This window comes from Prunus dulcis, chromosome 2, assembly GCF_902201215.1.
Source record: "Prunus dulcis chromosome 2, ALMONDv2, whole genome shotgun sequence".
Classification (NCBI taxonomy): Eukaryota; Viridiplantae; Streptophyta; class Magnoliopsida; order Rosales; family Rosaceae; genus Prunus; species Prunus dulcis.
Window position 1 is genome coordinate 19,313,983 of NC_047651.1, and position 18,526 is coordinate 19,332,508.

At 37.5% G+C, this 18,526-nt stretch overlaps 3 protein-coding genes across 6 annotated transcripts; all 3 read left to right on the forward strand.

Annotated features, from left to right (window-relative positions):
* The first annotated feature begins 1,322 nt into the window (after positions 1-1,322).
* Positions 1,323-5,967, forward strand: LOC117619148 (two-component response regulator-like APRR9). Of its 4 annotated transcripts, none has more exons than XM_034349021.1 (9): positions 1,323-1,889; positions 2,133-2,294; positions 2,452-2,582; positions 2,712-2,861; positions 3,280-3,454; positions 3,555-3,954; positions 4,440-4,605; positions 4,837-5,145; positions 5,460-5,967. In XM_034349021.1, exons 1-9 carry the CDS (start codon positions 1,664-1,666, stop codon positions 5,571-5,573), a joined length of 1,833 nt encoding a protein of 610 aa, XP_034204912.1. In that variant the 5' UTR covers positions 1,323-1,663; the 3' UTR covers positions 5,574-5,967. The 4 variants fall into 4 exon arrangements, with proteins under 4 accessions (XP_034204912.1, XP_034204911.1, XP_034204910.1 ...); XM_034349020.1 differs by having other exon boundaries at positions 1,324-1,530; positions 1,659-1,889; positions 4,440-5,145; XM_034349019.1 differs by having other exon boundaries at positions 1,324-1,889; positions 4,440-5,145.
* Positions 5,968-7,079: 1,112 nt separating this feature from the next.
* Positions 7,080-8,060, forward strand: LOC117619246 (NDR1/HIN1-like protein 12). Its single transcript, XM_034349158.1, has one exon. It carries the CDS (start codon positions 7,227-7,229, stop codon positions 7,914-7,916), a length of 690 nt encoding a protein of 229 aa, XP_034205049.1. The 5' UTR covers positions 7,080-7,226; the 3' UTR covers positions 7,917-8,060.
* A 2,876-nt stretch (positions 8,061-10,936) lies between these two features.
* On the forward strand, positions 10,937-14,151 carry LOC117619626 (metal tolerance protein 1-like). Its single transcript, XM_034349625.1, has 2 exons — positions 10,937-11,301; positions 12,485-14,151. Exon 2 carries the CDS (start codon positions 12,485-12,487, stop codon positions 13,730-13,732), a length of 1,248 nt encoding a protein of 415 aa, XP_034205516.1. The 5' UTR covers positions 10,937-11,301; the 3' UTR covers positions 13,733-14,151.
* Positions 14,152-18,526: the final 4,375 nt, after the last annotated feature.

An 18,526-nucleotide genomic window follows, 5' to 3' on the forward strand; every position in this document is an offset into this window, starting at 1 on the left:
CGTTGGGCACTTAAATGATTTTTTGGGAAATATACTGGATCAGACATTGTATTTTCCAGATAGAGCTCAGCTCCATCACCACCACTTTGGGATGATGTTAGACATATTTGATGCCATCTCTGCATAAAATAATATACGGGCATATTCTTTTCAAGTGAACTTACAAATAGCCCAGGTTTTTGTTTGATTCGCGGACTCTAGAAATTTGTATGATTTATATAGAGATAGCTCACTGAAAATATATTTGCTTACTCAACTACATGAATTGTTGATGGCTACATCATTCACTAAATTCGAAAGATCTTCCCTTTCGAAAGATAGTCAAGAAGATATCTGGGGGAGCATCCAACAATATTACAAGATTGACTCACAGAAGCAGTGTCAACTATGACATTTAGAAAGATGATCAACAGTATGGCTTAAAATATATTTTGCCAAGGATCAGGGGGAGTGTGCTGTCAATAAAAATCTTCACACCGTGTACTCTTTTTCCTTCGTCCAGGTTTTTATCATATTGGGTTTTTCCTGGCAATGTTTTAATGGGCAGTGTTGCACGCGTGTCAATAGACACAAAATTTTAAGTTACACATGGTTATGTACTCTTTTTCTCTTCGACCAATTTTTGTCATACTGGGTTTTACTGGCAAGATTTTTAACGATGTATATTCCATACATTGTGGTCTCCAAAGGAGAGTGTTGTAAAGAAAGTGGTGGAGTCCACATAAAAAAAGAAGAAAATAATATTCAAAAAGCTTAATGATGATGTTGGAAGCCATCCAATTTGCCTATAAATGGACTTCCCATTGCTAGCAAAACACACCAACGGAGAAGAGAGGAAAGAAAGGAAGAGTGAGAGGGAAAAAGAGAGAGTGTGAAATCTGAGTATTAGTGAGTTTTATTTGAGAGAATTCTATCAATATAAACACCAAAAGAACAAATATAATTTTACTCTAATATTCAATACTACTTTTCATATTCTAATTATTTTATTTTATTAACGACTTCGACATTCCAAAACATTTTAGCCAAAGATATAGGGGATCAATCATCAGGGCAATGACATGGAAAAATAGATCACAAAGGTCGGAGACACGATTGCCTCGGAAGCGACCACGTGTCGACCTTCACAACCATGAGATCCCAAGTACTTGTGGTGGAGCAAAGCGGACGTGGCAACGCTCCTAAAAAATATCCAGCCCGGGAAGCCCCAGGCTCTCAGACATGTGTCCCGTGTGGACCCCGCACGCCGTAGATGATCAGCACAAGCGAGAATAAATCAAAACCGGTGGCCGAAAACGCTCCACGTCAGCTCTCCACCCAGAAACCAATGACGACCCTCCTTTTGATCGGGGCCATCGAGAGCAAAGCAAAAGATATTTACTCATGTTTTTCGCGGCTGTGAGCAAAAGCTCCTTCCTCCCACAATATTAATCCGAAGCTTCTCTGGCGAATTTCAAGGAAGATTTTTAGATTTTTTTTTTTTTTTTTGGGCTACCATCTTCTTCTTCTTCTTCAGCTGAAGAGGATGAGGTAAAGTTTGAATCTTTTTGTTCTCTGCAACTTGAAAGTGTTAAACCCTATTTCACTTTGACTTTTGCTTTCTAGCTTAGCTCTGTGAAATTGTGAGGATTTAGCCGTGTGCTTTTGGTTTTTGGTAGAGTTCATGAAAATGGGTGAAGTTGTGGTTAGTGAGGATATGGAGACTGTGAAGAACGAGATGAACATGGAGGAAGAAGAGAGTGGTGGTGGTGGTGGTGGTAGTGGCTCTGCAGAGGTGGTGAGCTGGGGGAGCTATCTGCCGAAAATGGTGCTCAGGGTTCTTCTGGTTGAAGCCGATGATTCGACGCGTCAGATCATATCTGCGCTACTTCGAAAATGCAATTACAGAGGTTGATTGCTCTGTTCCCTCTTTCTGTATTTGAATTTCCGTTTTTTGGTTGTGAAAAATGCGATGATTTGACTTAATTTTGATATGAAGTTTCCTTCTTTTTCTCATTTAGTGAATTTTTTTTATGACAATCAAGGTGTTGAAATGATATAATTGTGGTTGTTTGTAGTCATTTAAATGTTTGTAGAAAGTGTGGATCTTCACTTTCTGAAATATACTGTCTGTGTGTGTTTGGATTAAGCAGTTGTTGCTGTTGGTGATGGATTAAAGGCATGGGAGGTCATAAAGGGGAAACATCATAAGATAGATCTTATATTAACTGAAGCAGAGCTACCGTCAATATCCGGATTTGCGCTCCTTACTTTAATCATGGAGCATGACATGTGCAAGAACATCCCTGTGATAAGTATGTTACTCTTACCTAACAATGTGCTCTTTCTTCCCTATAGTTGTTGGTCTGAAAATGGATTATGAAACAGTCCTTTTAATGTCCTCTCTTTCTTACTTATAGTTGTTGGTCCGAAAATGGTATGCGAAGCTAACCTTTTCTGATGACCGCGCAGTGATGTCCTCTCAGGATGCTATTAGCACGGTTTTGAAATGCATGCTAAAAGGTGCAGCTGACTATCTCATTAAGCCTGTCAGGAGGAATGAGTTGAGGAACCTTTGGCAGCATGTTTGGAGAAGGCAAACTGTATGTTCCATTTTTCACTTTGCCCTTTTAGTAATTTATTGGATTGCTTATCTTTATTTAATTTCTGCAGTGATTATTACAGTTTAAATGATACATATCTTCTTCTTTCTTTATATTTTATATCAACAGATTGGTGCACAAGCTCCTCAAAACTCAACTGTTCCACAGCATAAAGCTGAAGCCACTTCTGAGAATAATGGAGCAAGTAAACATTCAAATGATTATGCAGTTTCTATGCGAGGAAATAAGGAATTCAGTGAGAAAGGAAGTGAAGCACAAGTAAGTATATTTAATTAATATAGCGATTTTGCCGTCGCTCATTTGTTCAAGGGCATTAATTCTGCTTGAATCTCTATAATCTCTTTCATGATACATGTCATGCTTTTAGGGGTACGCATAAATGTTCTATTGCTAACGTATGCCAGTTTCTCATCTCAAATTCAGTACATCTCGGATAAGGAAAGTGTCAATTGTCAAATGTAGTACATCTCAGATAATATGTCAATAAGTATCAATTGTTTTTTTCCCATGTTAACTTGCCTAATTGAATTAAAAAATAATAACTTTTTAGAAGTATGTATCCAGGATTATGCATATGTGAGGTCAGTTGTTGCTTGAGAAAATTTCCTACTTCGAGAATAGGTTGGTTCCATGGAGTTTCATATACAAACGGCATGTTTGTCTACCTCTTGTGCAGAGTTCTTGTACAACGCCTTTCTTGGGAGCTGAGAGTGCATACATGCAAAATATGCAGGATATTTCACAACTAAAGTATGGGAGTGCTTCTAATTTGAGCAATACAGATATGGAAAGGCTTGAAGAGTGCGCTAGGCTAGCGAAGGAATCTGTTATGCATGAGAGTGAAGCAAAAGGTACGCCATATCTTCTTGCTTCCTCTCTATTTTTGTTTGTAGTTTTTTCTTCTTTCAGTAATTTTTTAGCATGGGGTATCTGACAAGCCATTGGTTGCAGAGAATTCGGGTACATTTGGATCAGATGATGCACCTTTGAATGGTCATACCTCAACTGCTATAAGACTGAGAGAGGACCATGCTTCTGCTATAAAAATGGTTGAAGGTGAAGGTATCCTACCAGAAAGTTACAAAGGAAATGCTAACATCTCTAGTGAAACTCACAGCTGCTCTTATGAACTGGATGAACCATCCAGTGGAGCTATTGACTTCATTGGCACCTTTGACAATCCACCCAAGTGCACTGTTGGACACCCTAAGAGTAGAGAGGATGGTACAAAGCACATGGGATGTGCTCCACAATTGGAACTTTCTTTGAGAAGTGGTCTGGGTAGTTCAAACAAGCAAGCGAGTGACGAAAGGCCTTTGCTGAACCATTCTGATGCTTCTGCCTTTTCATGGTGAGTACTTTTGTTCCCTGTCCGTTGTTAAACTTGAGAGATGATGAAAGAAAAATAAAGCATGTGTTTGTGGTTTTTTCTTTTGGCTCCCTGTTTATTTGTCTGAAATGCAGTTATCAATTTGGTGAATGAAGATATATATATGATAGTGATTTTGATGTGAGAAATCATATATCAGTAATAGTGACTATTACAGTGGTAATGCTGTTGGGTAGCAGTAAAGCTAATGGTAGAGATTTCGGAGATTTCAGAGAGTTGCAATAATGACGTAAATTAATTGACCTCTCATTTACAATGAAAGGATGATCAATTCAATAGTAATAAAACAAGTAGCCAACTGTATTTGTTGCTTACAATAATATAGAATCCTATGACCCTCCCTAAGAAAGAGAACAAAATTTGAATAACTTGTAACTTGTTCAAATTTTAAATGCAAACTAGTGGTTATATCACTGATTTTTCTGATCAAATTAATGTGCATGCAGGTATAATAATAGCAAGACAGTGCAATCCCTTTTCCCAACATTTCCCAGTACTAAATCAGAGGTTGCAAGTAAATCCCATGATAGCCAAGAAATGTCTACCTTGGTATCTCGTCAAACTGCCCAAGCTGATATATCTTTGCCAGGTCCTCAACTTGGGATGATTGGGGTAAGGTCTGATAATATTTGTGCTGGATACGATCATTCTTTCCCATCCTTGTTTGTTAGACAATCAGATTTAACCCCGACATGGAGTACCAAATCAGTTTGCCATGGAGCACAGTCCTTCCCTGTGAATACTTCAAATCATTCAAATCCTGAAATTCACCACTCAGAACAAGATTGTCACCTGTCTGATAAAACTACCTATAAATCTTTTGACCAAACCGTGCATAAACAGAACAAACTGGAGCGCATGGAGGAATCTAGACCTGGCTCTCCTGCTACTGGGCAGAGTGCTTGTAGTAGTTTGGGCAATGCAGTTGGCAATAATATTGGTAGCGGCGCATATGGAAGCAATTGTACTAGCAATGATGGAGATGCCTTGGCTGTGGCTAGTGAGATTACCGTGGCTTCTGAGAGCTTGAATGGCAGTGGTCACTATGTTCATGAGGGACTTGGAGGAGCTGATTCTCTTCGTTCCAGCCAAAGGGAAGCAGCTCTGACTAAGTTCCGACTGAAGCGGAAAGATCGATGCTTTGAGAAGAAGGTATTATCATCTTCTTTAAATTTTGCAATCATTCTTGACGCTTGTTGGCATTTGAGGCTGGACACAACCCATGTTTATGGAAAAGTTTGGTTTAACTGCATTTGCAATTATTATTGTTCTACAATAGGCTTCTTACTACCACTACCAAGTACCAACTTGGATACTTCAATTTTACATTTTAGATTGAATAACCGCTCTGATAAACCTAGATTTGGAAACCTCCAATTTTTGAGTTGCTAATACCAAACCACACACAATAACTCATATCATCATAAGATGTTTTCATTCCCTTAACATCTCATGTTTATATGCAGGTCCGATACCAAAGTCGGAAACTACTGGCAGAGCAGCGGCCCAGGGTGAAAGGTCAGTTCGTGCATCGGGCGCAGACTGATTCCCCAACTGCAGATGCTGCTGTTGAGTTATAACACTGAGTTCTGGCGCCTTCCACTGAACATGGGTTTAGTTTAAAGCGAAGAATCTTTGGTTTGTGTGGTGCAGGATTCCTTCTATATTCTTGAAGCTTTTATAAAGAAGCACAGAATGATGCAGTGAATGCTGAAGACTACAATTTGCAGGTTTCTTTGGCATCATTGCCATTGGGTTTTTGTTTTAGTTTGGGATGAGAAAAGAGGTAGTGTGCTGTAATTAAGTATCGGTTGTTATCTCTACATAGTATGCTTTGTAATGCATGCACCTCATATAAGTGATTGTAGTTAGAGAGGTTTAATGCTCTATAATATTTATATATATATATATATATATATTTTTGGTCGAATGGTATAATAATTTGCATCAAAATGTTGTTTTGCCCGTTGGATATTTTCTCCATCTCTCTTGCTTTCTCTACTTTTCACTCCACATTTGTGGGAAAGATTCTGAGTCTTGTCCCCATGCCTTTCCCAGAAAAATAATGAGAGAAAAAGGAGCTTTTAAGGCTGTATAGCACTAACCACTTAACCAATTAAGTTAAGTAAAAGGCCTGGTAGCTCGTTTTTACCACCAATGTTGTTTTGATACTTAGTCAATGGTGTTTGAATTTGACAAGTATCAAAATTTCATTAGTTTTAAGGAAGAGCTCAATCTTAAGTTAATCGATACAAATGCAAGAAAGGTCAACATTTACTTTTGATCTTAGCATGGGAGATGAAATGGGGGCCCATGTGACGTGTCTGCAATATGTAACACGCGGGATGACGAGGCAGGACCCAACAAAAGGCAAGCATGTGGCGATGGCAAAACAGAGCCACCTACTGTCTCCATGCAGATACATACAACTTCCAGGACTTATCCTTGTGTTGGTAAAGTGCAGTACGTACGTAAGCTAAAGCTAAGGCTTCCCCTCTAGAGAGATACAGAAGCTTTCCCCATCTCAAATTTTATACATGAAAAACAAAAATATATTAAGTGGAGATAATTAAAATGGCTAAGTAGCTTACTCTTCTTGTTGAATTCGCTTTGCTTATTTTTGTTCTAGTTTAGAAACAAAGGAAACAAAAAGGGAATAAAATTGTAAAAAGGACCGTCCCAAGCGTGGGTCGGCCTTTTGAAATCTCCCACTTTCACTTGAAGTTGGTTTCTTTGAAAAGCTTTTGGGAGCTTAGGCTAATACTTAACCACAAAGCAACTTGGCTATTGCCATTATCAGTCAAGAAAAGGGAGAAAAAGAAATTAAAGTTAGTTAGAGCTGAGGAGCTCTTTATTTTGCACTCGAGTTTAAATTATTTTTCTCGTAGTTTAAATAAATAGAGAAATATAATGTGTTCCATAAAACCACTAAAATATTCATTTAATAACTAGTTAACCTATTTTTTGTTGACCAGATTATTGGATTTAAGTTCAAAAGAAAAACATAAACTATGTGATAAAACATGGGGATTATCCGAAGGAATAATATAAAGGGCACAAGAAGTAGTAACAAAGCACCCATGGTTTCAAATCAAATTAGAAAAAGACCGAGAATAGTTCTCTAGAAAGCAAAACCCAACTCTCTCCCTTTCTTTTTCCATCACCTTTTCTGTTCCAATTGTCACACAGATTCTTCCTCCTTCAACTTTTTCTCTCCAGCACTTGCCACATCCATGACAAAGGAGCACTCTCCAGATAAAACCCATCACCACCTCCCTAAAATGACCGAAGAAGAAGATCATAAAAAAAACCCCACCACAAAAAAACGATACATGGCTCCAATTTACACCAGCGGCCCCTACAGATCCATCTGCACCTGCCTCTCCATCTTACTCCTCCTCGCCGGCGTCACCGCCCTCACCCTCTGGCTCGTCTACCGCCCCCACAAACCCCAGTTCACCGTCGTCGGCGCCGCCGTCTACGACCTCAACGCCACTTCCCCTCCCCTCATCTCCACCACCATGCAGTTCACCCTCGTCACCCACAACCCCAACCGCCGCGTGTCCATCTACTACGACCGCCTCTACGCCTTCGTGTCGTACAAGAACCAGGCGATCACACCACAGGTGGCCCTGCCGTCGCTGGTGCACGAGCATCGGAGCACGGTGGCGGTGTCGCCGGTGCTGGGCGGCAGGGCGGTGCCGGTGTCGTTGGAGGTGGTGAACGGGCTGACGGTGGACGAGGCGTACGGCGTAGTGGGGCTGAGGGTGGTGGTGATGGGGAGGCTGCGGTGGAAGGCCGGTGCGATAAGGACTGCGCATTATGGGGTTTATGTCAAGTGTGATGTTTTGGTTGGGTTGAAGAGAGGGTTTGTGGGTCAAGTTCCTTTGCTTGGAAATCCTTCATGTCAAGTTGATATATGATAACTTGTTCAATTTTCATGTCACTTGAATATGTTTCCTTTTCTTTTTATTGTACTTATGATCATCCCAAGTTTTTTTGTTCTTCATTTCCCTTTGAATCTGTAAGAGTAATTAATCAATTTGAGCTCTGCATATCTTCAATTTTGCTTTGATTTTGGTTTGAGTGTTCACTATTGGCACTGCCACATGGCATGCGTGTGTGTTCCAGGCAGTTGATTAGGTAACATTTGTCTTTACTCTCTAAAAATACTTATTTCTTTAAATATTTAATATTCATGGTGGAGCATTTTTTTTAATTCATATAACAACAACAACATCAAGGTGGAGTACTTGTAGTTCTATTATTTTTTGTTTTTAGATAACGCATTTAAAGATACTGCTTGCCTTCTTTTTTCGGGAGGAGATTTTCTACAAATCACGTACACATTGCAAAAATAATTCAACCAGAGAGGTATGGTAGTTTCTTGGAGTGAAAGGAGGACCATGACATCGGGCATGTATAATAAAGTGAGGTCCATCTATGACAATGGAGGTATGGCTTGCTTCACATATTGTAACATGAATGGGCATATTTTTGTAATTATCTGCATCTGCATGTATGTACTCTGATTGAGTTGAATGGGCATCGAATCGAATTCTCCAAATTCCCTCTTCCATGCATCTGTCGATGCTTTGATTGTTTATTTATTCTGAGTGTCTAGTGCATGCAGCATGCAGCAGAGCTTAAGGGCATCAGATTCACATCTTAATTAAAGTAGCTAGCTACTTAATTAATCAATCTTGAACCTAAACCAATCAACGAGAACTTAACATGGGATCACTTTTCAACTTGTAAGGAGAAAAATAAAAAAGCACAAACATAAAAGGGGATAAGAAAGAAAAAGATATATGTGAATTTAATCAACTTGTTGGATAAATGATTCTCGTTTAATTTGTACGAGTAATTCCATATTGAGCGTCTTATCTAAAACCTTTAGATCTTTTAATTGCTGGATCAAACTAATTAATTTGATCCAATGATTAAAAAATAAGATCTCATCTAAAGACCTTGAATAAGACTCTCACTATAGAATTATACCATTTGCGTACAGTACAGCTCTCGACTGGTTTACAATCAAATGCTGAGCTGCTTCCGATTTCACAAGTCTGCAGACAAAATTCAAGTGACAAATCTGGGCTTTGCTGAAAAACTACAAGAAGTATTTATAGGCCCTTTTGATCAGCAAATGGGCTTAGCCTACACACATGTAGCCCTGTCACGTGACTCATCATGACCCATCCAGGATCCACCTATCTATGGACCACGTGCGCTCTCTGTGATCCATTCCATGCAAATTGCAGTGCATGCAGCAGAGCAGATCAGTCTGTTTTCTTCAAGGCTTTGTTCTTTTTCTTCAAAAAGATGACAACTTTTATGTACGTACTGGTAATGAAACCCATCTGAAATTTACTATTTCCCTCTCCATATTTTATCGGTTGAAGCTTACCCATAACTTCAACACTCACAATTTCACAACACACAGAGAGATTAATAATATCCAACTTCCAAGATCAAAATTGAAACCTCTTCTTCTCTCCTCTTTTCTTGTCAGATCTTTTGGTCTAATTTATACCAAAAAAACTAAAAATATACCAGCAATTCAGAACTCCTTTATTGGTTGTATAACCTATAAATGTTTAGAATAAAACCCAAAAACAGATATGCAACCTGGGTTGCATGTTTTACTAATTTTGGTTCCATCAAAATTGTTGGTTTGACATGATTTTCGTTCAAGAAATTGTGGGAGGGATCCAAGTGTTTTTGGGTTGTATTGTAGTCTTGTTTGATAGGTGGTTTTGTCGCAAGAATTCTATAATGAGGGCTTTATATATGGTCCTTAGAGCATCTTCAATGCGGGGTTATATAATGAGGTGTATGTTAAATATACACAATTTGTTATCGGAATTACCTGCAATGGGAAGGTGTAAACAATTATAAATTTGCATCATAATCGTAAAATGCAAATTTAGATACACATGTACATCTTTTTTTACATCTCTTCTGAGGCTTTATAGATTTCTTAAGAATTGATGATGGTTATAATGGACACGTGGTTTGTCTCTTTGTACGAACTCGAGCTATGAACCTACATGAGAAAATGTGAGAAAGGATAGATAAAAGTTAAGATTCCTTTATACCTCCGGAAGTTATAAATATGATTTTTACTCCAATAGAAACAATGTAAATGTAAAGGTGTATAATTGATTTTGCTTTGACTAATTATAAAATAACTCTATTACGTCGTTGTAGTGCTCTTGTGTTGGGGTGGGTGCTCTGTCTTGGGGCCCATAAACTTCGTCATTATGAGCTTTTGAATAGAATCTCAAGTCCGCCCAAAAATCTTTGTCGTTTTGAGGTTTGGAAGATAGAATCTCTATCTTATCCACCCAAATAACTTAAATTTGACAATGCAATACAAGACCCGTAATTAAACACATGATTAACAAAATTACCAAAAACTAAAGGACCCAAAAAAAAAAACCAACATTCTGGTTTTTGGATGCCCAAACTGACCAACAAAGATTCAAATTGGCTACCAAAATCAGAAACACAGAAAGGACTAATTAAATATAAAAAATTTATGTACAACTTTCTTTTATCGATCAGAAAGAAAGATTCGAATTTAAAACCTCTTTTAATATTTTATTTTATTTTTAAAAAAAAACTTGATTATTTCAATGTCACTCTTTTTGAACCGTCATTCCATTATAATCTATAGACACCCCCCACAAAAATTAAGATCTATATAGAGGAAGTAAAGAAATCGTCAAAATGGCAGTGACATGAAAAAACAGCCAATCATGATGAGACGCAGATTGCTAAATCATAATCAGCAAGCATCATTAATTAAGGTGCTACAATCCAACAAAGCCTACTTAATGACTCTGTATTCTAATGTGAATTTCATCAGAAAATAGAAACAAACTGTAAAGTAGAATATTGTTATTGTGGATCGGTTTGTCTATGTTAAATTAATCTGCCTGTTGCCTGCGACATTAACAGACTCGACAAAGTTTGCCACGATCTTGAGACCCGTGTGAGCTCCGCCACCTACTCAAAATACAGCGTTGACTGAAACTTGGCCAGAGTTTTGACCTTTGAGTCGGTTCCTGTTCAAATACTTGTAGTTGCATTTGGAAGATCTGGTGGAGGATAAAAGGGTAGTTTCCACGGATGCAGTTGAAATTGTTGACTCTGCAGAGCTCCATTTGAAGCTAGTCCTAAATATATATAATACTCTCAAGGCCACAGGGTTTTGATGCAGAAGCTGCTGCTGGTGCCCATCTCAGTCTTTTTTCGTACGCCACAGCAACTGCCACTGCCATAAGTAGCTAAGACTAAAAGGTAAGATTCTGAGTCCTTAAAACCTCTTACTTTCTGTTAATATCCTGATCATCAACTTCCTCTGTATTTCATCTTTTTTATGGATGTTCTTTCTCATTCTTGTGAACTCATAAAGCTTGTTTTTTTTTCATGAGAGAGAGAGAGAGAGAGAGAGAGAGAGAGAGAGAGAGAGCTGTGGCTGAGATGGTTTGATCGTCTTATAGGCTTTACACCAGAGATATATAGTTTATTGGGTTTCTTTTAGACTGTGATTTGCATATTTACTTTGGTGTTGATCATATATTTGATTGGGGTCTGCTTGCACAATTGTCAAAGGCCTTTGAGATAAATGTTTTGGCATATCAACATTTCTGCTTGCAGTGTACCTGCAGTAACAATTTTGTCATTTTGATCAATTAATCTGATCTGATCATATAGCTTGCTATTTTTTTGTTGGTTCTGATTTGACGCTAAGAGTTCCTCCTGGCAACCCTAACACACTCTAAGATACTATTTTCAAACCTGCTCCTACTTTAATTTCACCCAGTAAGTCTAACATCCTTATTGTGTGTTTGGAAAAGTAGGGATATTGAGAAAGATTAAAATTTCGGAGTTAATGAGGTTCTAGAAGTCTGTCTCAGTAAAGACTGTTTTGTACTCTATAGGATGAGTCATTTAAAAGGAATTGCCAGGGTTGATTGTTAAGTCTACAAATTGTAGTGGCTGCAAGCATTTCAAGTCCAGCCAGAAAAATGATTACCAGAATTCCTTCCCTTGATTAGCATCTTTTCTTCTTTGTTTTTACTGGTTTTTTCAATAGCTTGAGTTGTTTGTTTTAGCATGTCTTCATTGCACTTCTGTTTTCAAAGAGATATGAGGTTGCAGGAAATTGTAGTTATTTTCAATAGAGTTAACAATACACTTGTATGCTCTGTTCTCTTTTTAGTGCTCTGGTCTTATCAAGCTCATAAAGCTACTCTAAGTTAGTCAAAATGTTCTTCTGTATTGTCTTACAAATGAACATTTCCTGCTTAAGCATATGCTTGTATAAATGATGCATGTTTTTTGTTAGCTAAGATGACAGCAAGATAATGTAATGTTATTGCGGTTTTTTATTGTCCTATTTCAAAACCTTTTGTCTTGCTACTTTCCGTACTTACAGTATTAAGCATTCTTTTAATGGGTTCTTTTTGTGAATTTTCAGATGGAAGCACAAAATACTAATCATGCACAGGTTATTGAGATCCATCGAGATGGTCATGATGGTGAGACGAGTGTTGGTGGGAGTAAGATTTGTGGGGAAGCACCATGTGGACTCTCGGATGCTAGATCCGTCTCTAAAGATGCCAAAGAGCGATCAGCCTCCATGCGCAAGCTCTTAATTGCAGTGGTACTTTGTGTTCTGTTCATGGGTGTTGAGATTGCTGGTGGCATTGAAGCCAATAGTTTAGCAATATTGACAGATGCAGCACATTTGCTCTCGGACGTTGCAGCCTTTGCCATATCCTTGTTCTCTATGTGGGCTGCTGGTTGGGAAGCCACTCCCCGTCAGTCCTATGGGTTTTTTAGGATTGAAATTCTTGGTGCCCTGGTTTCCATCCAGATGATATGGTTACTTGCTGGGATATTGGTGTATGAAGCCATAGATAGAATGATTCATCCGACATCTGAGGTGAATGGCTTTCTAATGTTTCTTGTTGCCACATTTGGTCTAGTGGTTAATATAGCTATGGCCATTCTGTTGGGCCATGATCATGGGCATGGGCATGGGCACGGGCACGGACATGATGGACATGATGGACATGATCACGGTCACAGTCATGGAATGACAATTTCTACTCATGATCATCATGCTCATGATCATGAGGAACACTCACATGAACATGAGCACCTTCACACTCATGAAGATCATAAAAATCATCATGCTGATGAAGATCATGGACACCATCATGCTGATGAAGCTCATGCAGAGCCACTGTTGGATAAGCCAAAAGATGGACTTGGGCAGAAGAAGCAAAGGAACATAAATCTACAGGGAGCTTATCTCCATGTGCTTGGGGACTCTGTTCAAAGTATCGGGGTGATGATTGGAGGGGCAATCATATGGTACAAGCCTGAGTGGAAGATAGTCGATTTGATTTGCACTCTAATCTTTTCGGTCATTGTTTTGGGGACAACGATCAATATGATGCGGAACATACTTGATGTGCTGATGGAAAGCACACCAAGAGAGATTGATGCGACAAAACTTGAAGAGGGGTTGCTGGAGATGGATGAAGTGGTGGCTATCCATGAGCTGCATATATGGGCTATCACAGTGGGGAAAGTCCTGCTGGCTTGCCATGTGAAAATCAGACCAGAAGCAAACGCAGACATGGTGCTGGACGATGTGATAGATTATATCAGAAGGGAGCATAACATCAGCCATGTGACCATACAAATTGAGCGTTAGAGGGATGTTTGGACAAGGTGCTCATAGAGGAAAGGTCTTTAAATTGGTTATATGGCTGCATATTCTCTTCTTAAAAGGGGTTTAGAGTTTTAGCATCAAGATTGTATTTAGGCAGGACAGTGGTCACACTGCTCACATGTTTCTTCTTTTCTTTAGAAAGTTGCATGTTTGGTGCTCCTGAGTACTTGATATTTGGGATTCAAGCAATAGAGTGATTGGTTTCATGAGCATTTCCTGGAGCCTTACTGTCACAAGCTTACAAGGGGGTAATGGTTCTCTTTCAGTTAGCTGATATATTAAAGAAGTAAATAATGCACAACAATAGTACGGTGCACAACAGTTGGATTGGTTTGTAACAGTTTGTGTAGCTTTGTAATGTTTGTCTTACAATCTAAGGGGCCGATTTTTCTACGCACACATACAAACTAAGTATGAAGGGCAACAAATGACCAATCTGATGGTGTATTATACCTTTAAAGTGGTGTTACATTACTCAACTGGCTAAATGTACCATTCAATAGACCAAATGTACCACTCAATGTGCCATGAGGACTCAACTCAACCGATGTAATATTTCCCGGTATTCATATTAAGAACGAGTTAGTGTTATAGCCGAACCCGAATCTGAACCCTTGAGTGATATAGGGTTTCGTTTTCTTGCAAATTTGTCTAAATTTTAGGTAAAATACTATCCAACCTAAAAGGGAACAATACACACACATGGGCTTTGGTGAGGGCTCTTAGATTGATTCGATTGTCATATGTAAGGCGAAATTCTATAGTGAAGGTGTCATATATGGACTTCTCATGTGGATCTTCATATTAGCCATTTGATCATTTCATTAAACTTAAGTGAAATTACTATTCAGATGAATCATGTTGCTAATATGAAGGTCCACATCTATGGTCTATAAATGACAACTATGGTCATCTTGACTTAAGCTAGAAGCTGCCTGTACAACTTTACTTGTCCTTGAGCTAGCTTTGCTACTGTTATGAACCATTATGTAATTTGTCAATTTTGAGGAGGTATCATTAAGTATATTAAGTTACTATCAACTTCAACCAAACATTCATGTTATGGTTTAACAACAAAATGATTATGTTTATGTATCAAACAGTCTGTCAAGAGAACATTCGTCAGTCTGTCAAGAGAACATTAGTCACGAATTGAAATACATAGCCAGATATCTCTTGTTATCAATATATACATATGAAAGCAGGCACAGTAGATTGATTTGGCAGTATGTGTAGTTGCAAGAACGAAAGGGGCCAAAGCCTGCCGATGTGAAGCTTGACCTTGTAAGTTGCAAGTCATAGGAGATAAGGTTTTCAACTTCCAAGTATTGGGGTTTCAGCAGCCTCTACAATCCACAACCAGTTTCTCAACTGATAGCAGGATAATGCTAAAATTTATTTGCTGTTATAATATTTGAATGCTGCTACTTCTCAATAAGTTTTTTCTTTTATTTTTTATGTTTGTTTGCTTAGGAATGCCAAGCTTGAAGAAGACAAAGGAATTTTAAATTCTGCCATACATTTTAGGACTTGAAGCATATGCTTCTGGTTGTGTGGCTACAGATCTGCAATATAATAAACTAATGTGAGGAGAATAGAGGCAGTGTGGCTTGGATAAGATATTTATCTTATGAATTAAATTGAATTTGTCATTCTCTGCATATCCACTCATCAATATCCTCCATGCCTAAAATTGTTTGTAGTGACAAATGAGGCCAGACAATATTTCAAAAAGATCCTAGATCATGATACTGAAAATCCAAGTATCTAGCTTATCAATTTGAAGTAGCGTAATCTTCCACTCGTATTCCTAATATTTTAGCATAATCTTCCATACTCGTATTCCTACAATAACATCCTATGAGTTTAGTTCAGATACTAATTGTCACGATTTTGAGTATGTACGTATTATATACCAAAAAAGTTCTCTTGCCACTTATGAACTGTAAAAAATGGAGTTCATAGTCAACTGTTGGCATTCCACACTCATATTCCTAGCTAATATCTTATCATAATCATATTCTTACGGTAAGTTAAGATCGTATGAGATATTAATTAACTCTGATACTACGTGTCACGACTTTGAGTATGTGCGTACTATATACCTGAAAAGTTGTCGTGGCGCTTATAAAAGTTCCAAGTGAGTTGTTAGTTTACATCCGTGATCTCTACTTTACCCAATAATAAGAAAGAAAAACCAGGAGAAGAAAATAAATCACCTTATAGGACAGAGTACATATGCTTAGCGAACAGGTGACAATGTGAGTGGTCTGAAAGCAACCCTAGAAATAAAAAGGAAACACGATAAGAGGTTGCCTTTCAATTCATATATGCTTATCGATGTTAGGATCTTGAGCAAATGGCAGAGAAGGGTTCTTGAGCTGTAGGGTGCCGTGAGAACTAGGAAATGTTACAGAAACTTGAAAAGAACCATTCGCATACGTATACATGTGAATGCATGATTTAATTTGGGTTATTTTTGGTTTGTATTGTATGAAGACAAAAATGGGAACATATTTAGAAAATCTTAGGCCTGAGCTATGACAGGTATCTCAATCCCTACGTACCACAAGCTGGAAGCAATGTCTGATATGGAGCCAGGGCCCATCCTGAGTTTTCAGGGCCTAGGGCAGTTGTAAAAAATTAGGCCTCTATATACATATAATTTTTTTTTCATTTACGTGTTAAATTAATTTTCATTTTTCAATCAAAATTTAACTTTTTCGAATTAACTAAAAATTTATCATTCAAGATAAATAAAATATATAAGTTCAAATTTCAATATATAAAAATCGAATATAAGAGATTACGTTTGATACATTCAAATATAATGTATAAACAAAATAAATACTTGTAACAATTCAATCATTTCATTTTCTTTTTTGACTTTCAGAACAACAAACTTAAAACTTCCAAATTTGTAATCAATTAGAGCTTAAAAGTGTTAAAACACCCCATGTTACTTTTAAAAAAATATTAAAAAAATATAAAATAAATATATTATACCTCTTTATAAAATAAATAAACATTTATACCCCCTAGACAGTGGGCCCATAGCAGTCTCATTGATTACCCTTGTCATTGGCACTGTATAGAGCTTTCTATTGAAACAAAAGCCATATGGGTTGGCTTGGGCCAACCTTGTGGGAAGCCTAGTGGTGCAACTGTCTCAGATTTTGTAACTTATGAAAATTCTCTCATATTTTAATGCAAAAGATATTATACTTTAATCTAATCTAAACTATGGGAAAGGGATTAACTTAGGTGCCGAGTGGAGAGACTATTATTATTTTTTCTTAAATAAAGATAATTTTGAGTTTTCTAAAAAAAGCATTATTTTTTTTATGAAGGAGAGACTACCCCCACATCTAGGGCTAGGACAAACCCCAGACCTTTACTAAGAAGGAGTTACGCAAAGGCCTCTACGCCTTGCAGCCACCTGGAGGGATTTACAGAAGAATTTTATAGATTACCCACCAAACATAGAACTGTTGACAGGGGGGACTCGAATACTGATGGGGCACACAAGATGTAGGGACCTTACCAATTGAACCAACTCGTATTGACAAAAAGCATCATTTTGAGTTATTTGAAAATTTACCCATACGGTCTTTTGGTTTTATATAAATAGAGAGAGACTTCTTTTTCCTAATGTTCAAATTCCCCTTCTTTATTAAGGAAAAACATTAGAAAAACAAAGCACATAAAGTTTCCTTTAAAACCTCAAATAATTCCATTTTCTTTTTCTTCGTATGAATATCGAGAGGGTTCATTTTAATAAGGTAGCCAATCTGCCATCATGGACATATAATCTTATTTAGATCACTGCAAAATGTGTGGTGCTGTGACAATGCTATAGCATTACAATTGACTTCAAATTTGATTAAAAAGGAGGAAATGCAATGGGAAATATATGATTTGAATCTAGGATTCGGTCCCATCAGTACTTAGAGACAAAATCTGTGTCCCGACATATTTATTGCGAAACATGCTCACAGAGTCACAGCTAGTGGCTCTAGGCCCAGCCAAAAATAAAAATAAAAAACAAGCATAGGTATTTTGTTTTGTTTTCAATGTGAATTAAATGGAAGGGAATATAACTTGCAAGACGTTCGACACATGAAACACAAACATCTCACTAAAAATTTAAGCCCGAAACCAGTTTTACACAAGTTCATGAGAAGTTAGTTTTTTTGTTTCAACTTCAGAAACAATTCAATTTGGACTATGACAATGACATAGTTGAGAAAGAACTAAAATAATAGTTGAAATGGAAACACGGAGTCTCAATTCATATATTAGTTGCAGAGGAGCCAAAAATTTATTATTACAAAAATATGATAATAAGTTTAAGAAATTAAATATGAATGCGCCTGAGCCAAAAACTTGTTCGTCTAACATGTTACCTCTTCGCTTGAAAGAAAAATTGTTCAAATTGCAAATTTACTAAATGTATGGGCAAATAAAAAAGTTATTGGCGCCGAAATAACCCCATTGCCCTTTTTGTCGCCTTACTACTGCGTATCGACTTCATTTCGGTCCTTCCATATTCAAAATATGTTTAATTTTCCAAGTTATTTAAGGAAAAAAAAACACTTAGTTTTTCTATTACGTAAGCATGTAAAGGGTAATTTCTTTGACAAATTCATTCAATTTCTTGAGTTTGATACAATTAAAATAAAATAAAAAATTGTAGAAAATACCAACGTATTTTTTTAGAATTGCAACCCGAGTGCAACTCGGGGGGAATTTGCGGAGGGTACAGGTAGACAGTAA